A 23,267-nucleotide genomic window follows, 5' to 3' on the forward strand; every position below is an offset into this window, starting at 1 on the left:
ACTAGAGAACCAAATATAAGTCACTTGGCAGATTGTGACTATTTGAACTTGGTGATTTGTTCCTATCTATAAAATCTGAAACATTGTTTTGATTCTTTGCATATTTTATTCTTCATGTTTTTGAAGGGTTGATATTTAATGCTATTTCTAGCAACCAACATTTGTAGGGAATTAAAGAATCTTGTAATTTTTTGCTTTTCTGAAAAGCAAATCCTACACCAAAATGAATGAATAACATACATGAACAAGTCTATTTGGATCTTGTTTATTTCCTCTCCCATATTAAAACAAAAAGTTCATACATTAGCTTAATTGCGACTATCTTTTCCATGGTTTCAAGATAAAAATCCGAACCCATTAAAGGTTCTACAAACTACATGCTTCTAATTTTTTTAGTAATTTTAAATTAGCATCAATATATTATATACAAATAAAATATATACACTATATCAAAAGCAATAAAGCTTTTTAGGCTACTAATAGTAAGAAGGTATTACTGTATATCCTTTCTGGGCTAGCGATTTTATGAGTCAAAGCATTAAACAAAAAGAGTGTTAGCTCGTTTGTGAGAATATAGAGAACCAAACTTAAATAAATGTTGCAGTATTTTAAAAAAGGTCTTTAGTATAATATTGAAATAACCATGTTATATTAGAAAAAATTTTGAGTTAATATTACAGAAGATCTCTGGGTACAGAAACAATACAAGTGTTGATTCTGATAACAAACATCAAAGGATACTCAGGGCAAATTTTGATAGCTTCTAATCTCAATACTGTTTAAAGGGTAACAAATTTCAAAATTTTAACATTTTCTTCACAACTAAAGTGGCTTCAAAAATATAATAACATTAAAACAAACTAAAACTTGGTTGATTAATGAATTCGGTATTTTATCTTTAAATTATACACTATCTAGGCTGATAGTGTCACATTCCATTACAGAAACAATACAAGTATTGATTCTGATAACAAACATCAAAGGATACTCAGGGCAAATTTTGATAGCTTCTAATCTCAATACTGTTTAAAGGGTAACAAATTTCAAAATTTTAATATTTTCTTCACAACTAAAGTGGCTTCAAAAATATAATAACATAAAAACAAACTAAAACTTGGTTGATTAATGAATTCGGTATTTTATCTTTAAATTATACACTATCTAGGCTGATAGTGTCACATTCCATCTCATAGTCTGTAATTCCTCCAGCAACGTAGAATGGTCTAGGCATGCACGGCGTGGGTCCAGGAGTGGCTTTAGGACTCGAACTGTGTTGGCTCATCTCGTAAGTAGATACTAAAAGTTGATAAACTTTGTTAGTTTCATAGTTTTTTGTGTTTGAATACTTTCTTATTGAATTATATGCTAACCGATTTTTGCAGTAGGTTATCACTTACTTTGTTTTTGGCAAGTCTTTATTTTAGCAAAATGGTAAATAAATCCGCTGGAGAATTTTTTAACAGTAAACTCTTTTCTGCCATTGGTAAAGAAGAAGAGTGTGCTCAGAACCAGACCTGTGTGAAAACAACCAGTTATACAGTTTTTTTGTAGATTATCGAGTCAATGAAAATAAAGATTTCATAACTTCTTGTCAAAAAAGATGTATCTATCTAAGCTGTATGTAGACATTCAAAGATGTCGAGATTCAACTGTTAAAACAAGCATTTGATTCAACTGTTCTCTTTCAGTTAACTTACCGTAGCAACAAACAAGAAATACGTGAAAACAAAGAAAGCCGTATATAGGTGGCGCGATGGCATTTTGTACTCGATTGATAAACATGATGAGGTTGATGCAGAGGAATGATATTGCGTATCCCACCAAGGGCTTCAAATATTCGTCTACCCGTTTCTGTAAAATATAGACAGTTTTAAATATTTAAACAATTCAGGAATATAAGGTATGAGAGTTGCTTGAAAAAAACTTACAAATGAAAATTGAGACTAAATTTACATGTACATGTAACTTTAAAAAAAAAAATTAATAACTGGTGGCAAAATCATACATAAATTTGTTTGAAAAATTTTATAGATGAAAATGAAGATTAAATTCGCATCTTTTTGTTCACAACATAATGAGCTGGTTGCAAAAAAAATGAGAAAATATTTTTGGATTAATCATTTTGAGCTTTTAAGCATGAACCTGATTCTAAAAAATTTATATATGAAAATAAAAACTGTTTTTGGCGTTTTAGTTAAAAAACTATGAGCTGGGTGTAAAAGATAAATATGCAAATATTTCGGTTTTAGACGTTTAGAACTTTTAGGCACGATGCTACTTGCAGATGTTTTTAGATGAAAATAAATTTTTCTAAAATTTTTGCTCAACATTTTATTAGCTATCAGTAAACTTTTTGTTAATAAAAAAGAAACTAAATCTGCTAATACTACTTAAATCGTTGCATTTCACAATAAATGTGCAAATTTTAGCAGATTTTGAAGCGACATCCCAAAATAGAGCTAAGGGAGCAGCCATAGTTCAGTAGGTAGAGAGCTGGCATACAACCAGTAGATCAGAGGTTCGAGACACAGAAGTACCGTCGGTGGTGTTAGGAAAGGCATTCAGTTGCAATTGATCCTGTGCCAAATCTCATGTGGGCGTAATAAATTTTGTTTCAAGAAATATCATTCGCAGTAGTGACCCATAAATGGGCTGAAAGAAGAAAACTTCTAAACAAAACTAGTGTGTAAAGCATGAACCCAATTTAATACCAGTATTATTATAAATGCAAACTGCTCTGAAGATACAAAATTTTGTCTACAAGGAAAAAGGCAGGCAAAATTTACTTACCACGCATGCATCTTGTATAAAAGCGCGCTTTAATGAGCACTCGGATAGAAAGACTCAAACAAAAAAGTATTAGAAAGCCAGCTCATGACAACATAATTTATCACTTAATTCATGACAGCTTTACCGACACTTCACTAATTATAAATAATGTATTATTCAAAATTGAATTAAGTTTTAAAAACAATGCAGACAAATTAAAAAGCTTTTATATCTTTTATAGGCTTGCGCCTGTTATTATTCTTATTGTTGTCCAGGCATACAGAGTAATCTAGAAAAAACTTTTTAAAACTAAATTTTTTTTATAAAACTACAGCAGAACTGGTAGGTCTCTGAAATTATTAATACAGTGCTGAGCACAACTATTGAACAGCTTAAATCGAACAAGTTATTAGTTATTAATTTGTAATTTATTATTATTTGTTAATTATAAGTTTTGACTTAATTTAAGAGCTAAAGATGTTCTACACATGAATATAATTAAATGTCATTATTTATTATATTGATATTGGTTTTTATGGTATTTTTTTGTGTAACATTGCGGTAACATCGTAACATCTGCACATTATGAAACAAATGCAATAAGAAATCAAGTTTATATTCATCAACCAAATCCACCGAGTTTAACATGGCTATGAAAATACAGGTACGTATAAATGTAACTGTATAAAATGAATTGATGACCTTTCGAGTATCAGCAGCGTTTTAATATATAGCAGTGATTTTATATGTACATTAAAAATATATATTTTTCAATAATAAAATAAAGTAAAATGTGTCCATAAAAATTAACTGCATTTCTGAAAACTACTTTTAGTGGCAGACCGTGTCTACAAATAGCACATATGGTGGGCTATTATAAAAATGATTTCATGCTAAAAATTACAAAGAACAAAATATAGTGCTAGGTGGTACTGCAATTGTAAGCATTTTACTAATTTTTTAAATTTTTGAGTAAATTTTTTAGCAATAGTACAATGAGAAAAAAACTCTGAAAGCATTTTGTATTTACATGTATAACCTTTTGTGTAGCTGTTTGCTACACAGTGCTTCAAGTCATGGTATCAATTTTTAGATATCATTTTTATAGATTTTCTGAAATGGTTTCAGATGAAATACTTTATTGTTTACAATTTTCTGCCAAATATTTTACAAACAACGTTTTTACAGCTAAATTAAATTGATTTACTGCTAAATTAAACTTTCTTCTTTATAATACTAATGAAAACCTTTGAAATAGCTTTACTCTTAAGTTTAACAATCAATCCATCACTTGTAGACATGAGACAAAATTGGTAGGATTTGTTTTGACACATCGACTCTCTTGGAATAATCATGTCGACAATATTTGTAGTAAGGTCACAAAGTCATTGCCTTTGCTCCAGTTTTTCAGGCCATACATGAACTCAAAATCTGTTATTGCATTTTATTATCAGTTTATATTTTGCCATATTATTTATGGTATCCACATTTATTATAATCTAGCTTTAGCTCCAAGATATGTCACTAAGGATTTATTTTTGTTGCAAAAAAGAGCATTTCGACTCATTGCAAATCTACATCATATTCCTGCATATATTATTCTAACAAATGATCTTTCCAAATTTAAGCGTCTTCTTACTCTGCCGATGCTAAATATTTATTTTACTTCAATTCAATGTTTCAAGATTTTTCATGGTTTGTGTCCTCATTTTTGACATGACAATTACCGGTTCTCAACTCATTTCAACTTATGTGATGTGAACAAATTGCATACAATAACTAACAATCATTTTGAAAATGTCATTGCCAGCTGCTGTAACAATCTTCTACCAAATATCCGTTCTCTTAGCAGAGAAAGGCATTTTAAACACTATTTGTCATACTATTCATTCAATTTTAATGGCTAACTGTTTCTTTTTTCCCATTTTTTTTGTTTTATTATTGTTGTATGGCCTAATTTGAAAAACATTTCTATTTGTGAAATGAAATTATTGCCAATGAAATACTATATATGAGCTCACAATTTCTAATGATATGTTTCTGAAATATGCAGTAAAATAGTGAACTTTCAAATTGTATTTAAACATTGGAGCAAATGTAGCGCTTGTAGGCAAAACTTAGCAAAATAAAGTTTTTGCAATACTATTAAAAAAAGGAAAAATTATGTTAGTTTGGTCTTAAAGTGTGTCTGATGCAGATTTTATACAAATTGAAACACCAATTTTTTTTTAGTTTAGTTTAAGAATTAGGCATTGCTTTGGATTGTTATAGCAGTCACCGACCTCTTGTTCAGGATCGCTTTTGCTAGTGCACTTCCTCTTTTGTCTAACATGCCAGAGTATGTAGACAATAAGAACCAGCATAAGAATCATGCCAACAACAACTGGCCCCCAGTATCTGCAAAATATTATCCTTAGCGAGTAGAATGCAAAAATAACATTTTTTTTGAACATGAATGATTTAAAACCGATCTTGTCAGCTAAAACTAGAGCTTACATATTGTGGGTGGGGTAGAAATGGGAGCAAATGTGAGGCAAAACCATATTAAGGTTTTTTGGCCTGTATTTGGAGAAACGTTTGCTGAATGACATGAACTGTTGTTTGCTTCAGTGAATTTAAGTAAAGTTTTGCAAATATATCTTTAACAGATAATCTGATGGCATGTACAGAAAACGCATTTTTCGTGAAACTAACTAATGTTTAGGAATTTTTGGAAATGAATTCGCTTACAAAATCTTTGATTGGTCTACAAATTTTAAAAGACACTTCAAATCTTTACTTTAGTGCATATTTAATGCTTGCTTTGTATCAGCTGTCGTTTCTTATTTTAGAAAAGCAATTTTTTTTACCTTTTCTTGGCAAACAAGCTTTTAGATTGTTACCTGACATACAATGAACAAACTCATCTTTTTGCAAAAAATGTGGCGTACTAGAAGATGATGTTTGACAAATCGGTTTTATCTTGTTGTGGCTAGTACCATGGCTTTTCCATTCTTAATAAGCTAGTATGGTTTATATATATAGGCCTACATAGTTTTTTAGCGGCAATAATTTTATTTTAAACATAAATGTTTTTCAGATTTTTTTATGCAGGAAAAGGTTAGTATCTATCTATTGGTTCACTTTAATGATGTTCTTACAGTCCAAATCTCCAGCCTTGGCCTGTACTTGTGTTTGTAAGCCAGCAATAAGGAGCTCCTGCAGGTCCATAGTCATTTGTGGTCAGCGGGAGACACGCCAGTGATACCGGTAGCGTCCAGCCAGCAGTCGTGTATAACCTGTAGTCAATCAACTTGAGGTAGGTTTTGTATAATAGTTAGAGCTTGCTATCCAGCAATCGTTAGATAAATCTTTTGCACAAGATTTTCCAGGTTTTGTAAAGAGATTTGAAATACAACACAAGTTTTTCAAATGCTTGTTTGTTTTAATTCTTGCCAAATAAACGCCAGATTTGGTAACTCAATGTTTTATAGATTCATAACACCCTTTTTTGAAATTTTTATGATAAATAACACTGAAGGCATACAAAAACAACTCTTTTTTTGTAACTTTGATGTTTAATTTTTTACATATTTTTACCAACACATGATGCAACTACTTGACTTAAATTTAAAATTTAACAGTTTTAGGTACATATTGTTTCAAACTTTAAAAAAATGTTCACCCCGGCTTTATTTCTAGATGATTGGGAATAAATTGCATGGAAAATAATTTTAATGATTGAGGGACACGGTTTACTTACTCTGCATGTAAATTGTGTTGAAAAATGATCATTTGATAGAAAAAATTTTGAAATATGCCAAGTTTAAAATATATATGTTTCAAGATTAACATTAATAAAACTTGGTCTCGATTATAACTAGCATATAAATCGTAAGAACGATTATGACATCTTTAGTTCCAAAGAAACCGACATAGTAGAGACAAGCAAAATTCAACATAAACGCAATAGCCTATATCAGCTATTCCTGAGATAACAGTATATGACATTGTTTCACATGCATCGTTCTTTTTGGTATTTGAATTACTATCAAGTTCTATAGATTTTAATCAAGAAATACCTTAAAAGTCATATTACCTCAAACATTAAAACAGTTGCAAATGATAGAAAGTTAACGACACTTTCTGATAAAGTTTACAACAATTTTGTGAAGGTTTATCTTAAGTTTATGTAGTACATCCTTCTAATGATATAAACCGCCCACAAGAGCAGGGGGCCATCATATGGGTGTGGTTTAATGATCAAACTCTGTTGGGATAAACCCGAACATGGCACCAGAACCAATAAATATGCTCAATAAATTCCCTGGTATATTTACAAATATTAAGAACAATAGTGGTTATTTTACTGATCTGTTAGTTTCATTTTGTTTTCAAATAAATATAGTTGCCCAATATTGTCACCGTTATGATCAGTCAATTGTCATTTACAAGCATTCACAATAGTAATAGTCACAATCATAAAATAGCCCAAATTCGGTTTTATATTTAGATTTAGAGCATGAAAACTACACTGCACAACTTTACCTGCTGTTCCATCTTATTGGCTAAATCAAATAATGTGACAATGGTGATAGACTTTGTCATTTTATATTAGGGGTGACAAAATATTAATCAAAACTAGGGAAAAAAGGATATACATGTAGTTTGGGTGATTTTAGGTAAATTATATTTAACTTTAAGCATATATTATGACCGTTACCAATCTCGAAATTGGTAAAAATTGGTAATTTGAAATGTTTTATTTTCCATGGATTCATTTTTTTGGTTAAGTATTAGCCCTACACTGTAAAAATTCAAGGTTTGCTTTTTGCGAACAGTAGGGGTCTACTGACTGAATTAACTAATGACATGATAACAGCTAGTCAGGTTTTTCAAAACTTAACAAGGCAACGCGACCACCCTACGAGAATTGGGTTAGCTCTCAAAACCAGACTAGCACAATCCCAACATAGCTCGATCATTAAACCTCGCCTATATGATAATTGTCACCTATCCTTTTGAGGGGTTTTCTATCATTGATCCTTCTAATAGGAAAAAAGACTAATTTAAAAAAAAAATTAGTGACTGCAAAATTACTGCGGTATTATTGGTTTGTATAATTGCATCTTTTTTCTATCACATTCGCTTGGCTTAAAGTTCATAATAACAATAATTTTACATTAACTCAGGGTAGTGCCTACCTTCAATATTAGTTCAAGTGGATAATTTTACTTTATTTTAGATGACAATCTTTATGGTAAAAAGAACAATAAACAATGAAATTTTAAAAGTAGAAAAAAATAAAATGAAGAAACACATTTATTGTGGTAAAAGAGTGTCTGCTAGCCCTTTAGTTTTTCTAAAGGTAATTTTAGAGGTTAAAATAAAAAAATGAATTTAATGATATTTCATGACATTCAAGTTGGTAGATCAACAATGTAACTCATTCTCAAATTCCCAGTCTTGAATTATTTTTATATAATTGTTTAGATGCTGATTCTCTTTGCTTTCTCTAAACACCTCACAATCCCTCATGGCTTGCCTGTCTGTAAAAATACTATTATATATTACATGTAGATAAACATGATACAGTTCTTTTGGGAGTGTGGCAAAAGAAAAGGCAGTAGTTTTAAGGCTAAATATGGGCTCTCACTATGCAAATCATGTTTGAAAACTTGGATCAACTTGAGGCTTTATGTTATATAGATTTCTTTTACGTAATACCAAGCTGAAACTTTACATAAATTACATAGGTTAAGTGTAACTTGTGTTATAGAAGGTATATGTTATAAAACGTGTAATGTATATACCTATTGATTAAAACTAATCTGGAAAATAAATTTTTTTACTACGAATATTTTTTGCAGTTTCGCTTGTCAGTTGTCTTTGTTTGATACAAAGCTACTTAATGAGCCCCACTAACCACCCACCGTGAAGCAGACTTGTAGTGAAGAAACCTTCGACTTTCAAAATAGGTTTTAGTTTAAACAATTACTCTACTTATTACTAATAGTGCATATTTTTTCTGCAGATTTTAATTTTACTTCATCGTATATATATATATATATATATATATATATATATATATATATATATATATATATATATATTATTAGAGTTACTGAGATGCATTGCATAAGTCTAGGTTTGGTTGTATACAGACGTTTCACGCTCCAGTTTATATACATGAACAGCAAATGTATAACAATATGTATAAATCAAATTAGTAACAAAAAAACATCATGTGATAATATTCTTTTTCAAACTAAGTTTTTTATAGTTTACTAATTTATTAGTTTAATTCATAATTTATCAAAGAAGTTCTGCTTTTGTGTTAAAAAGTGGATTTCCTTTTACTACAAAAATCATATATATATATATAAATATATATATATATATATATATATAAGATGAAGTATATATATATATCTTATATATATATGTTTTACCATGTACATAGTAAATAATAAAATAATTGTCATTAAACTCACCACTCGAAGCGATCGGTATTTTGTTGCTTTACCATTATAAAAAAGAGAAAAATAGTAAGATACCACATCCATAGATACTCCGCCCAATCTAAAATAATCAATAAAGTTGGAGGTTGAACACATAAACTAAAACTAAAACATAAATAGATTTTATTCCTAAAAATATTTCAATCAACAAAGATGTACAGCATTTACTTTTGCTTGCTTAATGATCAGTTGAGCCTTCAAGCTTGCAAAAACTGTAAAAGCATGTTTGGTATATTTATGGTAAGCAACATATTATTGTAGCTAAAGTAAAAAATTTTGTCAAAGTTGTGCTGTGTCTGGACACAACTCAACATATCTTTTCAATCAACTACAGATATTACATTAGCCAATTCTCTTTAAATGACATCCATGTGTACATTTATATATCCAATGCACCAAGGTGCATGGAACTGACGATAGCAAAAAACGACAGACGACAAGTTAATCCTTACAATTTATCATCATATTAGAGTATATACATATAGACAGATATATAAATAAAGTCCCCATGTTATCTTTTATTTTTGTACATATATAAAAAATACGGATATTATGTTTAAATATGTACATATATATTTTTTGTTATGTATGAGTGCACTTGTTTTTTATTTTTTTCAGCTATTGGCCGTTTCATGGTTAATGAATTGATATAACCTCAAAGTTTATTTCGAACTTTAGTTAGTAAGGATAGCTGGCCTATAAAGAGCGTTTTGTTACCAAGCCTGCCAGTTCTAGCCTCCAATTATGTGCAACATAATACGATCATCTGAATATGTCTACCATATCATAAATGGCCTAATATAAGCAATTCAAGTATCCAAATGCACAAGTTAGACATAAATTTGCTTATATTTCTTCTAAAAGTCTTTAGCCAAAATAGATGATTAAGAACAATAAAAATTTAGTTATTTTGCAATTTAGGATTAAAATAGACTTTCAAGTTGGATGAAAGTAATATAAGTTGAATTTTGTTTGTAAAAATATGACTGGTATTCACATGAATGTAAAAAAGTTACTATTTATCAGCAAAAAAGACACAAACTTACCAAACAGAAACTGGAAAAAGCCCTGAGCAACACAGCCAGAGCTAACAGGTAAAGTAGGTCTTCCATCTCCCTAAAACAATCATATTTAGTTACTAGCGGAATGCCTGGCATTCCACAGGATTAAAAACCACCTTATAATGTAGTTGCTTGCCAGTTGCCAGAGAACTAGAGACTGTGTGATTTATATATATATATGTATATATATATATATATATATATATATATATATATATTTATATATATATATACATATTTATATATATATACATGTATATATATATATATATATATATATATATATATATATATATATATATATATATATATACTGCACTCGGTACTGACTCAGTACTGTATATATATATAACTGCACTCGGTACTGACTGCAACATTAAAGTGTAAAAAAGAGCCTTTCATTGCAGGGAATGTTTAAAAATCTTATTTTGGTAAGAATTGGTTGATGCATACCAAGTTATATATATATATATATATATTTATATCTATATATATAATATATATAAATATAAATATAGATATATATATATACATATTTATATATATATATAAATCTATATAAAACTATGTGTACTAAAAAACTACAAGTTTAGTTAAAACATTTTATTACCTAAAGTTTCGTGCGGTAGGCTTGCACTCTTCAGATAAAATCATATATATAAATCTATATATATATATATATATATAACTTGGTATGCATCAACCAATTCTTACCAAAATAAGATTTTTAAATATTCCCTGCAATGAAAGGCTCTTTTTTACACTTTAATGTTGCAGTCAGTACCGAGTGCAGTACAGATAATGAACGCTGTTGCAATAAGCCTTTTGCTATTGGTGAGGAAAACACTGCTAAAACACAGTTACGAACATAATGTATTTTACCTTGATAGTTATAGTATGCATAGGTAGGTAGAACAATCAAATATTTCAAAATTTATGTTTGATCAACAATATGTTCTGACCTAATTAACTAACCAATCACATGACCCGAATATGGGAGCAGCTGTTGCCTACAGAAAAACAGATATTGTTTGTGTGTCCATATCATAGCTCAAATGCACAAAGGTAATGTTTGCTACAACACCATTTGTAAACCTCATCAGTAGATTTAATCTTTCTCCCATTAAATCTACAGTAGAGGATTATTAAGACTATAGAGCATTTCTTTTTTTTGATATAATTTGTTAGACATTAACGTTTTGTTATTGTCAAACGATCTAAAACATGTTGCTGAAGAAGAATCTACATAAAGATGAAGACTCTGTTCAATCTTCAGAGATGAAAAACATCTTATAAATAAGAAAGTTTTGAAGAGAGTTAAGAATCATTAAAAATACTCACAGAAATAACAGTGATTGCAGTCAGTACGTTTGCAACCAAAATGTGGCAGACGATCCTCTACAAAAAAACCAACATCAGAAGTTCTTAAACACTACTTCAGCTCTCCATTAATAAGGTGTGGATTGTATCCCTGATACTCGCTATATGTATAACCGCCATGCCTAAAAGTTATTAATTTCAGATTGCGTTTGCTAACTAAGCCAATTTTCCTATTTCTGGACTTTTTACTGCAGGTGAGTTATACATGTGCTTTTATACTGCAAAAGAAATGATAAAAAATTGTTTCAAACGAGAAAACTGGAATTTAATCCAACCATTCATTTAGTAAAGTTCTGAAATCTGCTCGAATTAGTCGTAAGTTGACCTATAATGATCGCTGACCTTATTAAATTTGGTGTTGGCTTACCAAGAGCAAATTCCACATGAACACTAAATTATAGCTGGCACTGCTAAAAAGCTCTTTAGAATAATTAGAAGAGCCCTTTGATTAACAATGGTAGGCTATTCACAGTATTTTTAAAAATATTTAAAAATGTTATTGTTTGCTAGATATCTGTAAACTCTCCAAGTTAAATAAAAATTTTATTTTAGAAAACAACCAACTTTGAGTATCAAACCTATCTTTTCATTAATTTTTAGAGTGCACAAATGTGAATTTACTTCAAGAAACTAAGAATGAGAAAGTTTGGATATTCACCAAAGAGTGTGCTTTAGGAAATATCCTAATGTAGTGTGGCTGTAAATGCTAAGGTTAATATTAGTTTAACTTTAGTGTTATTTATTACAGTAAGTGGTAGTGTTAACATTAAGGTTAGTGTTAATTTAATGGTAATTAGTAGTAAAGTGATGATACCACCATGCAGTAGTAGTGGTATTTAGTGTTAATGCAAGTTTAAGGTTAAGTTAGTATTATGGTTATCGCTAATGTTAGTGTAAATATCTGTGTTATTATTAATAGTAGTGATGCTTACTACTTGTTATTTCAATTGGAAAGGTTTGTCCAAAAAACTTCAAGTTTTATTAGTTAACCGTAATCATTTTTGTCCTATCTGCAAGTAGAACTAAAAGCTTTTCTCTATTAAAGGCAAAAGCTCTTATAAAACTGAAGCTTTGCTCACACATACAAGCTACACATTATAGTCTATTAGTCAAACTTCTCTTACCTGAGAGAATGTTCGGTACTTTTGAAGAATAACTATGCATGCCAGTGTCGCTATGACAACAGTGATGGATATTGACGACAGAGCCGTTTTCATCACCCTGACTGTTTCCTGCAAGCAAGTTACCAATTAAATAGCCTTCAAAGCCAGAAAGCGTTGATGACACTCACTATTGCAAAATTTTAATTTAAAAATACTTGGTAAGTTATGATGAAGATAGGTAAATCCAAAAAGCCTGTGGGTTAGAAAATACTTTAAAATATGAACTTTTTGATGAGTGATTCACATACAGATTTATCAAAATATTGGTAGATCAAAATCGTTTCATCGTTTGTAAAATCTGAGTTCTTCTATTCTCATATCACTAAACGTATACTAGAAAATGGTAAAGTACTTAAAAACTACTCACACATTGGTTAGGATCTGGTAGATCACAATAAGCTAGTACATCAGAACTATTTGAGGTGATGTTCCCAGCTAATGTCAACACTTCAGCAATGCTGGTCTCTTTCTTTCTGTTGACGGTTGTTATTTGTTTGGTTAGTAGACCTGTTGTTGTGTTGAATAAGTCTATTCGAGGTGTAGTGTGATTGAATAGCACTTCAAAAGCCATTTTAGAAACGGTCTGGATGAACTACAATGAATATTAAATGAACATGTATGTTTTGATTTTTGCAGTAAAAGGAAATCCATTTTTTAACACAAAAGCAGAACTTCTTTGATAAATTATGAATTAAACTAATAAATTAGTAAACTATAAAAAACTTAGTTTGAAAAAGAATATTATCACATGATGTTTTTTTGTTACTAATTTGATTTATACATATTGTTATACATTTGCTGTTCATGTATATAAACTGGAGCGTGAAACGTCTGTATACAACCAAACCTAGACTTATGCAATGCATCTCAGTAACTCTAATAAATTTTCACAAAAATGCTGACACACAATTTGGTAAACAAAGGTCATTTAAATTGCTATTATATTTCAGCAAATCTTTGCTATAAAAAAGCCGTAACGTTAATTTGTTTGCTTAAAGACATGCCAAAAAGTTAAGAAAAAGGATTCCACCACATGGGAATCATACCTAGATACACATATTTTAGGCAGAGCATACTACTATCTTTACCATTTCACCCTAGTTGCTGCACTACTAGAGCATTGTGCACATAGTCATTCCACATGGCGGCTTCGCACGGCGCATGAAAATCCTTGTGTACTAGTTACTAAGAATTTGGTCAAATATTGGAAAAAACTTCTGAAATACGTTTTCTATAATGTTATTAAATCATTATAGATTAGTGTAGCCTCATGTTTGCTAACAATATATATATGTTGTCAACATTATTTGGCCTAATTGTTAGAATTTACAACAGAAAATGAAAGCAAAGACTAGAATCAAGACAAATTTGATTGTTTGCAGGAGGGAAAGTCTTCTGACGAGAAACTGACTTCACACCAAAAGTGTCAGACAACTGACAACCCATCCATCTACTAAACCAGTAGAAGTCACTTAAGTACAAAATACTGTCAAGACTATTCATGTGGTCTTTCCGTCTTACAACAAGGGTATGTGCGGAATAAAAATGGCTGACCAGGTGACTCAAACCTTTTCCCTGGAAAGCTCTGCACTGCTAAGTTGCCAAAGAAAATGGTTTTCTAACGTAAAAGTAGGACCACGCCGATGTCTAGGTATGTTAGCAAAACAGTTACACACGACAGCAAAATCTTTGGCTCACTATAAATTACAGATTATTTTTAATTAGAATCAGAGTTTCACTGCGTAGACTAAGACATTGATTAGGATTAGTAAACAGCTAAAGCTTATCTAAATGTTATTTAATGAGTGTGAAGTATGTGTTAGAGTCTTTATCATAGAACATACTTGAAATCAAATTATTTCTTACTATCTTCTAATGTTTTAAAACAGCTTTGAAACATAAACATATTTTTATGTATCATAAACTTTTTATTACAGCTATGTAGTCTACTGATGGAGTAAATTAATTTATTTTTTAAAGAAAAAAGTAAAAAGAGCAACAATTCTCGTTAGAGTCTACCACTAAAAACCATATCAAGGATTACGCCAGCAGACTAGGGCAAAATTTAGGGATTTGAACTTATTTTAGCTGGCACTTGTAAGTTAGCTAGATATTATTGTTTAGTCATAAACTCCAAAAGTAATGTGCGGAATAAAAACATTTGGTGAATACCTTTGTTTCGATATTTGCTAATTAATTGATTTCAACGAGGTGCTGAATAAAAGTGTGCAGTGCTTTCTCTGTCTGTTCCATAAATGCTAATCTAATCAAAAGCAAGCAAAAATAAACCTAAGAGTTGCCATGGTAACTAAGCTATCACAACCACATTTTAATGAGCTTCTTAAAGGTAAGAGCTAATTATAGCAATTTATACTAACCCGAAGAACTTGAGTTGTAAGCAGAGATATTTGTTAGAAATTAACTCATTACTAGGGAAAAGTAATTACTCCCAGAAGGAAGCTGTTGCTGAATGCATGCCAGGTACAGCCAACATGAAATACATCACATGACTTTAATAAAAGTGATTAGTGTGGAGATACCTGAAAGGCACCGAAAAATTGGCAATTACCCTTCAAGTGAATTTGTACTATTTTCAATCAAAGACCCATTGTGATTTATTCTGCCTAATTTATTACGCACACCTACAAAGAGTTTTTATTTGTACACTTCATGTATTCTTAAAACCGTTCTTTGAAAATCGGTAATAGTATGTATTTAGATTTTAAAATATCGGATACATTTGAGTGATGAGCTGCAAGAATTAATAAAATAAATTGAAGGTAAAGCTAGTAAAAAGTATAAATTTTGAAGCCAACTTAGAAAAGTGTGAAACTGCTATCTCTGCTGATTAAAAGAGGAAAAGTGCTTTCAGTGCAAACATAAGCTACAAGTTTTTTTCCAATAATAAATCAATCTTAGTCAAGTTCTGACCAAGCATCATGTTTTGAGTGGTACTTGCTTGCCTAGCCTTTTAAACTCTAAACTGACAGCTTGAATCAGTGATAATCAATAATCGTTTACAATAGCCGATTACCTAGAAGAACATTAGTGGTGTGACAAATATGAAGTCTTTTTGTTAGGCTTACCCGCTAAAATTTGGAAGCTGTAGCATAAAACTACCTGCAGTAACTTGTCTAGTGCTGCTGTGATACACACTGTTTATAACGCTACCATAACTTTATGAGAAATGAAATACTAAATGGTGCAGATACTAGCGCTAGAACAACTCAAGCGGAACAATTTAAATGTAGCTGGAATGTCTATTTAAAGCTAGATCTTACATTCAGGGGGAAGAGAACGGCCTCCCTTAAGAAGGAAGCAGCTCCATGTTTTCCGTCTGCTTATCAACTGGTTAAGAACATAAATCTAAAAAAGTATTTAAAGTAGAACTATTAATTTATTGCTGAAACCTGGAGAGAAACACCCTCATTTTATTAGATTTCCGTTGACCTCAATCTGTGTTGTAAACAGGTCGTTCTGCTATTAAATAATAAGGAAAGAGATTCATTTTCTACAAATTCACCAACACGCTGTCATTTACAATCACTGCCAAAGGAAAAATACTATGAACCTCTGTGTACAAGTAAGTACTTATCTTTTTGAGATAAGAGCCCAGATGTTTCTGCCAAGGTGATGCTATTACATATTAGCTTCTGTCAAGCTATGGGAGGCATGAGAAAATGTCTGTGTGGTTTTCATTAGCTCAAGCCTGATTAGCTTAGACTACTTGCATAAATTGTTGTTGCTCATTTACAATCCATATTTTCGATTAGCTAGTACTGGCATTTCTCTACTTTGTGTATAGTGCAGTTAAATTTTCACATTTTTCAGTAAGTGTTTACCAAAATCTTTCCACACCAAATTTTATTTGTTCAATATTTTTCCATTATCGATTTGGTGTTGCCATAATATCCCAACAAAGCTACTTACACCTTTGTACCATTAGAACTTTTTTGTTAATGCATGTGAAGACTAAAGAGCCATATTTACTTTAATATCTTTATAACAAAAGGCTTCACAGTAAAAATATTCAGTATTTGGTTAAACTACTTCTAGAGAGAATCTCTTCTTAAACATTTCTTTGGGCACATTAGGTAGTTAAGAAACTTGGACAACCTATGAAATGTCTACCTTAAGCTATTTTAGTTGTAAAAAGATGGTAGCTATGGTCACAGTCAGAAGGAGATATTTTGGAACTCGGTCTTTAGTAAGCAATCAAAATATTTCATCACTTTTTAAACCAAAACTGTCACGTACAACTTTTATCGTAGTTTCTAGGTAAATCAGCCACGCTGATTCCGATTTTGTACTCAAAATAAAGATTGCTTCACTAACCTTCGAAGTCATTTAAGCTGTTTTAAAGCATTTCAATATCCGTTTCGAAAACAACACAATCGGCATTACAAGCTCCGCCCATAAAAATGTGACGAAACCTAGCTTTTTCAGGAACGGAAGTTACGAATGTTTAGTCCGATTTACAAGAATAGAGATGGGTGTCTTAAAACCCATTATTATCTAAATCCAGCCTGTAAAATTATCGCAGTCTTTTATGAAAGGTATATAAACTATTTATAATTGCTCGTACCTTGTTACATGATGTTTAAATAGACTGGACGCCAAGAAAAATGAGCTCAAAAAGCTTTTTTTATCACAAGCTGGCGTTGTTATCGCGCTTTTTTAAATATGCAATGTTAAATAGCTAATCTACCTTTCAGAAAAGACTGAGATTAATTTAAAGGCCGAATTTAGATATTAATGGATTTTAAAACACCCATCTCTGTTGTTCTAAATTGGTCTAAACATCCCTATGTAACTTCTGTTCCTAAAAAGCTAGGTTAAGTCACGTATTTATGGGCAGAGCTTGTTGTCCCGATTGTCTTGTTTTTGAGACCGATATTAAAACGCTGTAAAAAAGCCTTCGTTACTCTGAAAGTTAGTGAACTAATTTTTATTTTGAGTAAAAAATTGGAATCAGCGTGTCTAACTTACCTAGTAAATTTGATAAAAGTTGTATGTGACAGTTATGATTTAATCTATTAGGTGACTAACAACATTGATTGATTACATGATGAAGTTTGCCAAATTTAGATTCAAAACTTTACCTTCTAGTGTTGAGTAGCAGCCATCTTGTAGTGCGTGAAATTGGGTTGCAAGCTCAAAAACCGTGGTTAAGTCGCAAATCATGAAGTTGCGTTATTCGATTTTGAAGCTGCACTAGCTGAATTTATAACACTGGTAGTGAGTTCTGCTATACGTGCACCCGGACCAACCAAAAAGTGATCTTTCTGAATCTGAAATCAGTTTGGTCAATAGAAGCCTCCAAACCTTAGAAAAGGTCATTTAAACCCGTTGCTACGCTAAACTGCAAGTACTGAAAATGGCGTCACGTAAAAGTAATCAATTCTTTTTTGTTGATATTGAAGATAACTCTGACATTTTGGACACTTTTAATGAGTACTTTAGCATTCCAAAAGATGTCAAAAGCAAGGACAGCAAAGAGAGTGATGATGATGAACGACCTGAAGCTACTGTAATTGACAACAATAAAGATTATGAAAAGGTAGTACGGCGTTTAGAAGAGCAAGAAGCTGTTTGAGTAGAAAGTGCAATTGGGAAATTTTGTCATGCGGATGAGCTTCAGAATCAACAACGCTTGCCTGAACACTCAAGTCTCTGTAAATGTAGCTGTAAGCTAGGCCCTAGCCAGTCTCTTTGCATTTCTTCATTTTTTGAATGAACAAGTGACTGAGCGTAGATCTGCGCGTGCAGAGTTATTTAGTGTTGAACTGGACATTTTTCTGCTATCGAAATAAAAGCTAGATTTCATTCTAGTACTGTGACTATTTTTAAAAAAAGTTGGCAAACACACGTAAGCAGAAATCGTAAACCGACTATCAACATTCAGTGCTACCAGATTTGTTTACATATTTGCATAATGGTATGCGATTATGCAGATTTCTATTTGCATACTTGCATACCATTGGTGTCACAAAGCTGGAAGTGCTCATGGCTCACTACAAGAATGTCAAGTCAGTTTTGCCAACAACACTAACTCGTGGGAACAATAAACACGTCACATATGAATAATCAAAAGCATTTCATGACATTTCAGTGCTTGTGGATTCACAATATGGTGAACTGCTAGTTCCAACATATGACTGGTCTACCTTCCTGTCCCGCTACTTCTCCAAAATTTAAGGAATCAAGTCAGCCCACCAGTTCACTTTCCCAAATGAAATTCCAGGTATAGTTCAATCAGAAATTATTTGTGTTTCAAATAATTTCCTTCAATTTTTTTCTGATAACAGAAACATTGCTTTAGAGCCACAAGTTTAAATTTTTTTGCAGTGCCTCTCATTCATTAGTGGTCTATTGCAGGCTTTACATTCACAGAAACCAGCATCAAAAACTCGCTGTCTGACAGATGACTTTGCCATGTCAGCTTCACATGCCTATTTCTAATCTGTTTTCAAATCCTTGTTGGTCAACCTTTGGTTTGCCAATGACAGGCAAGCAAGAACACAATTCTGTTAAACAGTTTTTTTTTTGATGTCTTGACGTATTAGATCTTTGGAGGATTGATGCTGCATCCACTTCTTCACCACATAATTTACTTAGAGTAGAAAACTTGCAGATTCTCCGGTGTCTTTATATTGCTCAGATCGTCCATCATTTGCAGTTGATTGATGATGTCATTAACAGTTTCCTTGCCCATGGTTGAATCTGATGTGGGAATGAGTTTTGGAAACTTTAGTTATTTTTCTTATAGTAAGCAAGACTGTAAAACTGTACTGCACATGCTGTCCAACAGCCTCTCCATTGTTCTGATAATAATCTATTTAAAATTGACAATGTTTTCTTTTATTTGAGAACGAGTTAATGCTCAATGACTGACTATGATCAATATAAAATTGATTATTGATCTCTGATTGACACTAATTTCATCACTGATAGTGTCAAAATAATTTACAGATAAGTTACTTTTAACCGATGCATGATTTGTCAGGGTTTAATCCCACTGCATGACTACCACAACAAATTAGCCTAAAATGGCCAGCGAGGTTTAAGGCGGACAAAGACTTTCTGACACCATTGTAAATTCACTTTGAGTGTTGTGGCTATTTAGTATGTGCCAAATTAAACAAGCAATTAACAGTTCAATCCATATAAAAACAAGGTTTCCAATAACAAAAAAATTACAAATACTAAGGCTACTCTGCAGTAATAGATTACAATTTGTAGTCTGGCTGCAAATAACATCCTAACTTCAAAATAATATTGGCTTCATAATTTATCAACAGCCTCAACTATGTAATAAACTTCTAATAAGCAGCCATTTTGTGCAATAACTTTCCTATTGAATGGCTATAAACATATGCTCAATAAAAATACTCAAACTTGTAGAATTATGGATTAGTAGGTGAGCGGATCTACGCAAGCTGAGCATAAAATGCTAAACTTTATTAATAGTCAATGGAGCGTACAGTAACTAATACTTTGGTAATAAATGGTCATGAGAAGTCAACCTCACAGACTAGTTAGAAGATTTTAATAGCTTTGATTAGCAACTGACGGCAAACTAGGAAAAACTGGTAAAAGTATATAAAACATGTTTGATGGAGAGTTGATAAGAATATTAAAATATTCTTCATAAGTTTACCTAATCCGTCATTTTACAGTAAATGATTCATAACTCTATTCTAGCAAACTAAACAATGCATCAAGCTAAGTTATTGAATAGTGACTTCATGCTTAGTGAGGTCTAAAGGTCTTGAGAAGGTTTTCATGCTGGGCACATTTACCTGTGAGTAATTGTGAAATGTTTATAATCATGATTGAGTTTGAGACAGCCAGAGATTAAAAGATTTTTATGAGTCTAACACAAAGAGGTTTATTCAGGTCATGAGTTACCATAAACATATTTAGCACAATTTATTTTTTGGGCTAGTCGGCATCGCATACCATCTAATCAGATTTCATTGCACATAAAAAGTATTTGGCAATCATCAGAAGCTAGCAAAAAAAACTCTCAACCACTGTCTGATAAATTATCCAAGCATTTACACCTCCGAATATAAAAAAACATCTTTATAATTTACTCTAATAGTATATTGAACAACTAGACAAGGAAATAGTTGAAAATTTCATTTGCTAAGCTTATTAACTCACTGGCTCTTGTCGAAGTGCTTCAAATTTCCGACTGTTTATTGTTATACTGTAATCATTGTGTGAAAAGTGATAGTTAAACTCCCCTCCCTCCACCGATCTAAAAATCTCCTTATTTTTCTTAGGACATTTCTACTTGTGAGTTAAAGCTACATGTAACTTGATTTTGTCCACTTGTTTAGAAAAGTGGCCAGTTGTGAAAAATTGGAAAACCTTGATGATTTGTTTTAAAATAATAAATTGCACTAGTACAGAATAAGTTGTACTAGTAACAAAAGCTAGTTTTTGCTATATGTGCTAGGTTTTCGTGTGAGTGTTTAATCACCATCTACTTGAAGGTGAATTCATGAAGCACAAACAAATAATGTAAGTCTTCTTCACTGTACTTAGTTGTGTTTAGTGGTTTGTGAAGTGTGAAATGCTCTGACTACGTTACGCGCGTCATAAAAAACTACTTGCTTTTCATGGTGTCATTTATTATTTATTAGTGGATAAGTTGGTTGAGCAGCGGTGGCCTGGTAGTCTAGATCATTAGACCTGCCAAAACCGTTTCGAGGCGCAATCGCTATAAAAGCTCAACCGTATTGACAGAAATGGCATTCAACCTTGAGTTGCCCTCTGCCAGCTGGCATATCTCTAGCTGTTGTGGTTTCCTTGACACTGGATTGACATATTTTAGCCAAGATCAAAAAGTCATTGTTTGTGCATCAATACTCTTAAAACATGCACAGGCTGTGCATTCGTACTCGATCATTGGGGAATTGCTGACACATACATAAGCACATCAATAATATTAAATTAATTTAGTGAAATCAATATTGAAGTCATGAGAGAGCCTTATAAAGAGCAGTACTAAGAACTCTAATGATAAAGGAGTGGTATTATGCTTTCATCTACAGCAAAAGAGTAAAAATGCACTAATTCTTGTTGAAATTCTTACTCAAAATTACACCATAGAATATAGTAGTATTAGTAGTAGTAATGGCATGCTTCTGTCATGTGGTGATAATGATTGGTAGTGTTCTCATGTTCTATAGTAGAGAAACACACCACCAGGACTGTTTTTTATAAGCTATCTTGAGTGGTCCTAACACTTATCAAGGGTTTCGTCTAAAACTGTCAGATTAACTCGAAGGGATGCAGTTTGCAACACGTCCAGTCTGATAAAGCGAAGTAGTCATTTAAACTTGCCCTTGTTCTTTAGTGAGCCCACATTGTCAGTGTGTAAGACGGGGCCTCTGAGTTAAGGTCTAGATTCAAAGACACAGCAAGTTAGGGTTTAAAGTTTGCTGAGAGCTTTTTGTAAGATCAGAATTAAGTAAGGCTCGAACCACCAACCCCACGTTTGCCAGCCAAAGGCGCTACCACTAGGCCACCCTAACACCCTGCACTGTAAAATATACCAGCAGAGAAAGCAGACCTTTTGAAGCTTTTCCATTGAATGTGAAAAGTTGACATGCTTTTTTAAAAGCAACTTTAGAACAAGCATTAATCATAAGTTTTAAATTCAGCTACAAAAGAGATTAACTTGAGACAGGTCTGGTTAGATTTGTTTGTTAGATCTTGACTAGGAAATATTGAAAATTTTAATCCTCCAGCAAAAAATTCTTTTCAAAGGTGACTGTTAGATGTCTCAGATTCTTGAAAATCTATTCAACTCAGCTGCACAACAGATAAATGATATAATTATTTCAAAATGAATGTAAGATCCGAAATGTTATTCAAATGTGTCTGCTTTCTCATGTTTGCGCATGTATGTGTGCATGTATGTTTACGTAAGCTTGCACATATGCTATACATGTATGTTTCCACCTTTTTTTGGTCAATTATATCCAAACTTTACAGACCTGTGCTCCTACAAAAGTATTCAGCTTTAAAATTTCATCTGGTTCTTTGGAACCAGATGGAATCAGAGAACCAGGTTGGTTCCAGAAAACCATCTTCTTCAGTGCTCATCTGTATGATATCAGATTGAACATTAAAAATAATCTCAGGTATCCTTACTGTTAGTATATTAAAAAAAATTATGGTTAATATTATTATTAATCTCCTTTTGTTCATGTGTTATTCTATTGGTCCTTCTAATTAAGGCTATACTTGCTTTTGTAAGGTTTGAGCCAAATATCATTTCCATGTCATGCAGTATGTTTATTCTGTATTCCACTCAGTAACCTTTAATCAATGTTCAGGTAAAAAGGTGAAAAGTTGCGCATCAGTATAACACATAT

At 31.7% G+C, this 23,267-nt stretch overlaps 1 protein-coding gene and 1 long non-coding RNA gene across 2 annotated transcripts; one reads left to right on the top strand and one right to left on the bottom strand.

Annotated features, from left to right (window-relative positions):
* Positions 1–246: 246 nt before the first annotated feature.
* LOC137401652 (cyclic AMP receptor 3-like) lies at positions 247–16,062 on the bottom strand. The gene is made up of 11 exons (XM_068088104.1): positions 15,960–16,062; positions 13,241–13,465; positions 12,835–12,942; positions 11,672–11,728; positions 10,316–10,385; positions 9,243–9,330; positions 5,910–6,047; positions 5,052–5,166; positions 1,698–1,851; positions 1,398–1,514; positions 247–1,296 (listed from the first exon to the last, which is right to left on the bottom strand). The coding sequence occupies exons 2-11, from the start codon at positions 13,442–13,444 to the stop codon at positions 1,151–1,153; spliced, it is 1,197 nt and encodes a 398-aa protein (XP_067944205.1). The 5' UTR covers positions 13,445–13,465; positions 15,960–16,062; the 3' UTR covers positions 247–1,150.
* Positions 16,063–16,353: 291 nt separating this feature from the next.
* On the top strand, positions 16,354–19,346 carry LOC137401459 (uncharacterized). Its single transcript, XR_010979335.1, has 3 exons — positions 16,354–16,456; positions 18,986–19,117; positions 19,222–19,346. It is a non-coding gene; the product is annotated as an uncharacterized lncRNA (long non-coding RNA).
* The last annotated feature ends 3,921 nt before the right edge of the window (positions 19,347–23,267 follow it).

The sequence above is a fragment of the Watersipora subatra genome, chromosome 8 (assembly GCF_963576615.1).
Source record: "Watersipora subatra chromosome 8, tzWatSuba1.1, whole genome shotgun sequence".
NCBI lineage: Eukaryota > Metazoa > Bryozoa > Gymnolaemata > Cheilostomatida > Watersiporidae > Watersipora > Watersipora subatra.

Coding starts and splice junctions, on each gene's coding strand:
- LOC137401652 (XM_068088104.1), bottom strand. CDS start 13,444: ATGGCTTTTGAAGTGCTATTCAATCACACTACACCTCGAATAGACTTA. Junction 12,943..13,240: donor TACCAGATCCTAACCAATGT/GTGAGTAGTTTT, acceptor ACTTGCTTGCAG/GAAACAGTCAGGGTGATGAA. Junction 1,852..5,051: donor AAAGCGATCCTGAACAAGAG/GTCGGTGACTGC, acceptor TATATTTTACAG/AAACGGGTAGACGAATATTT.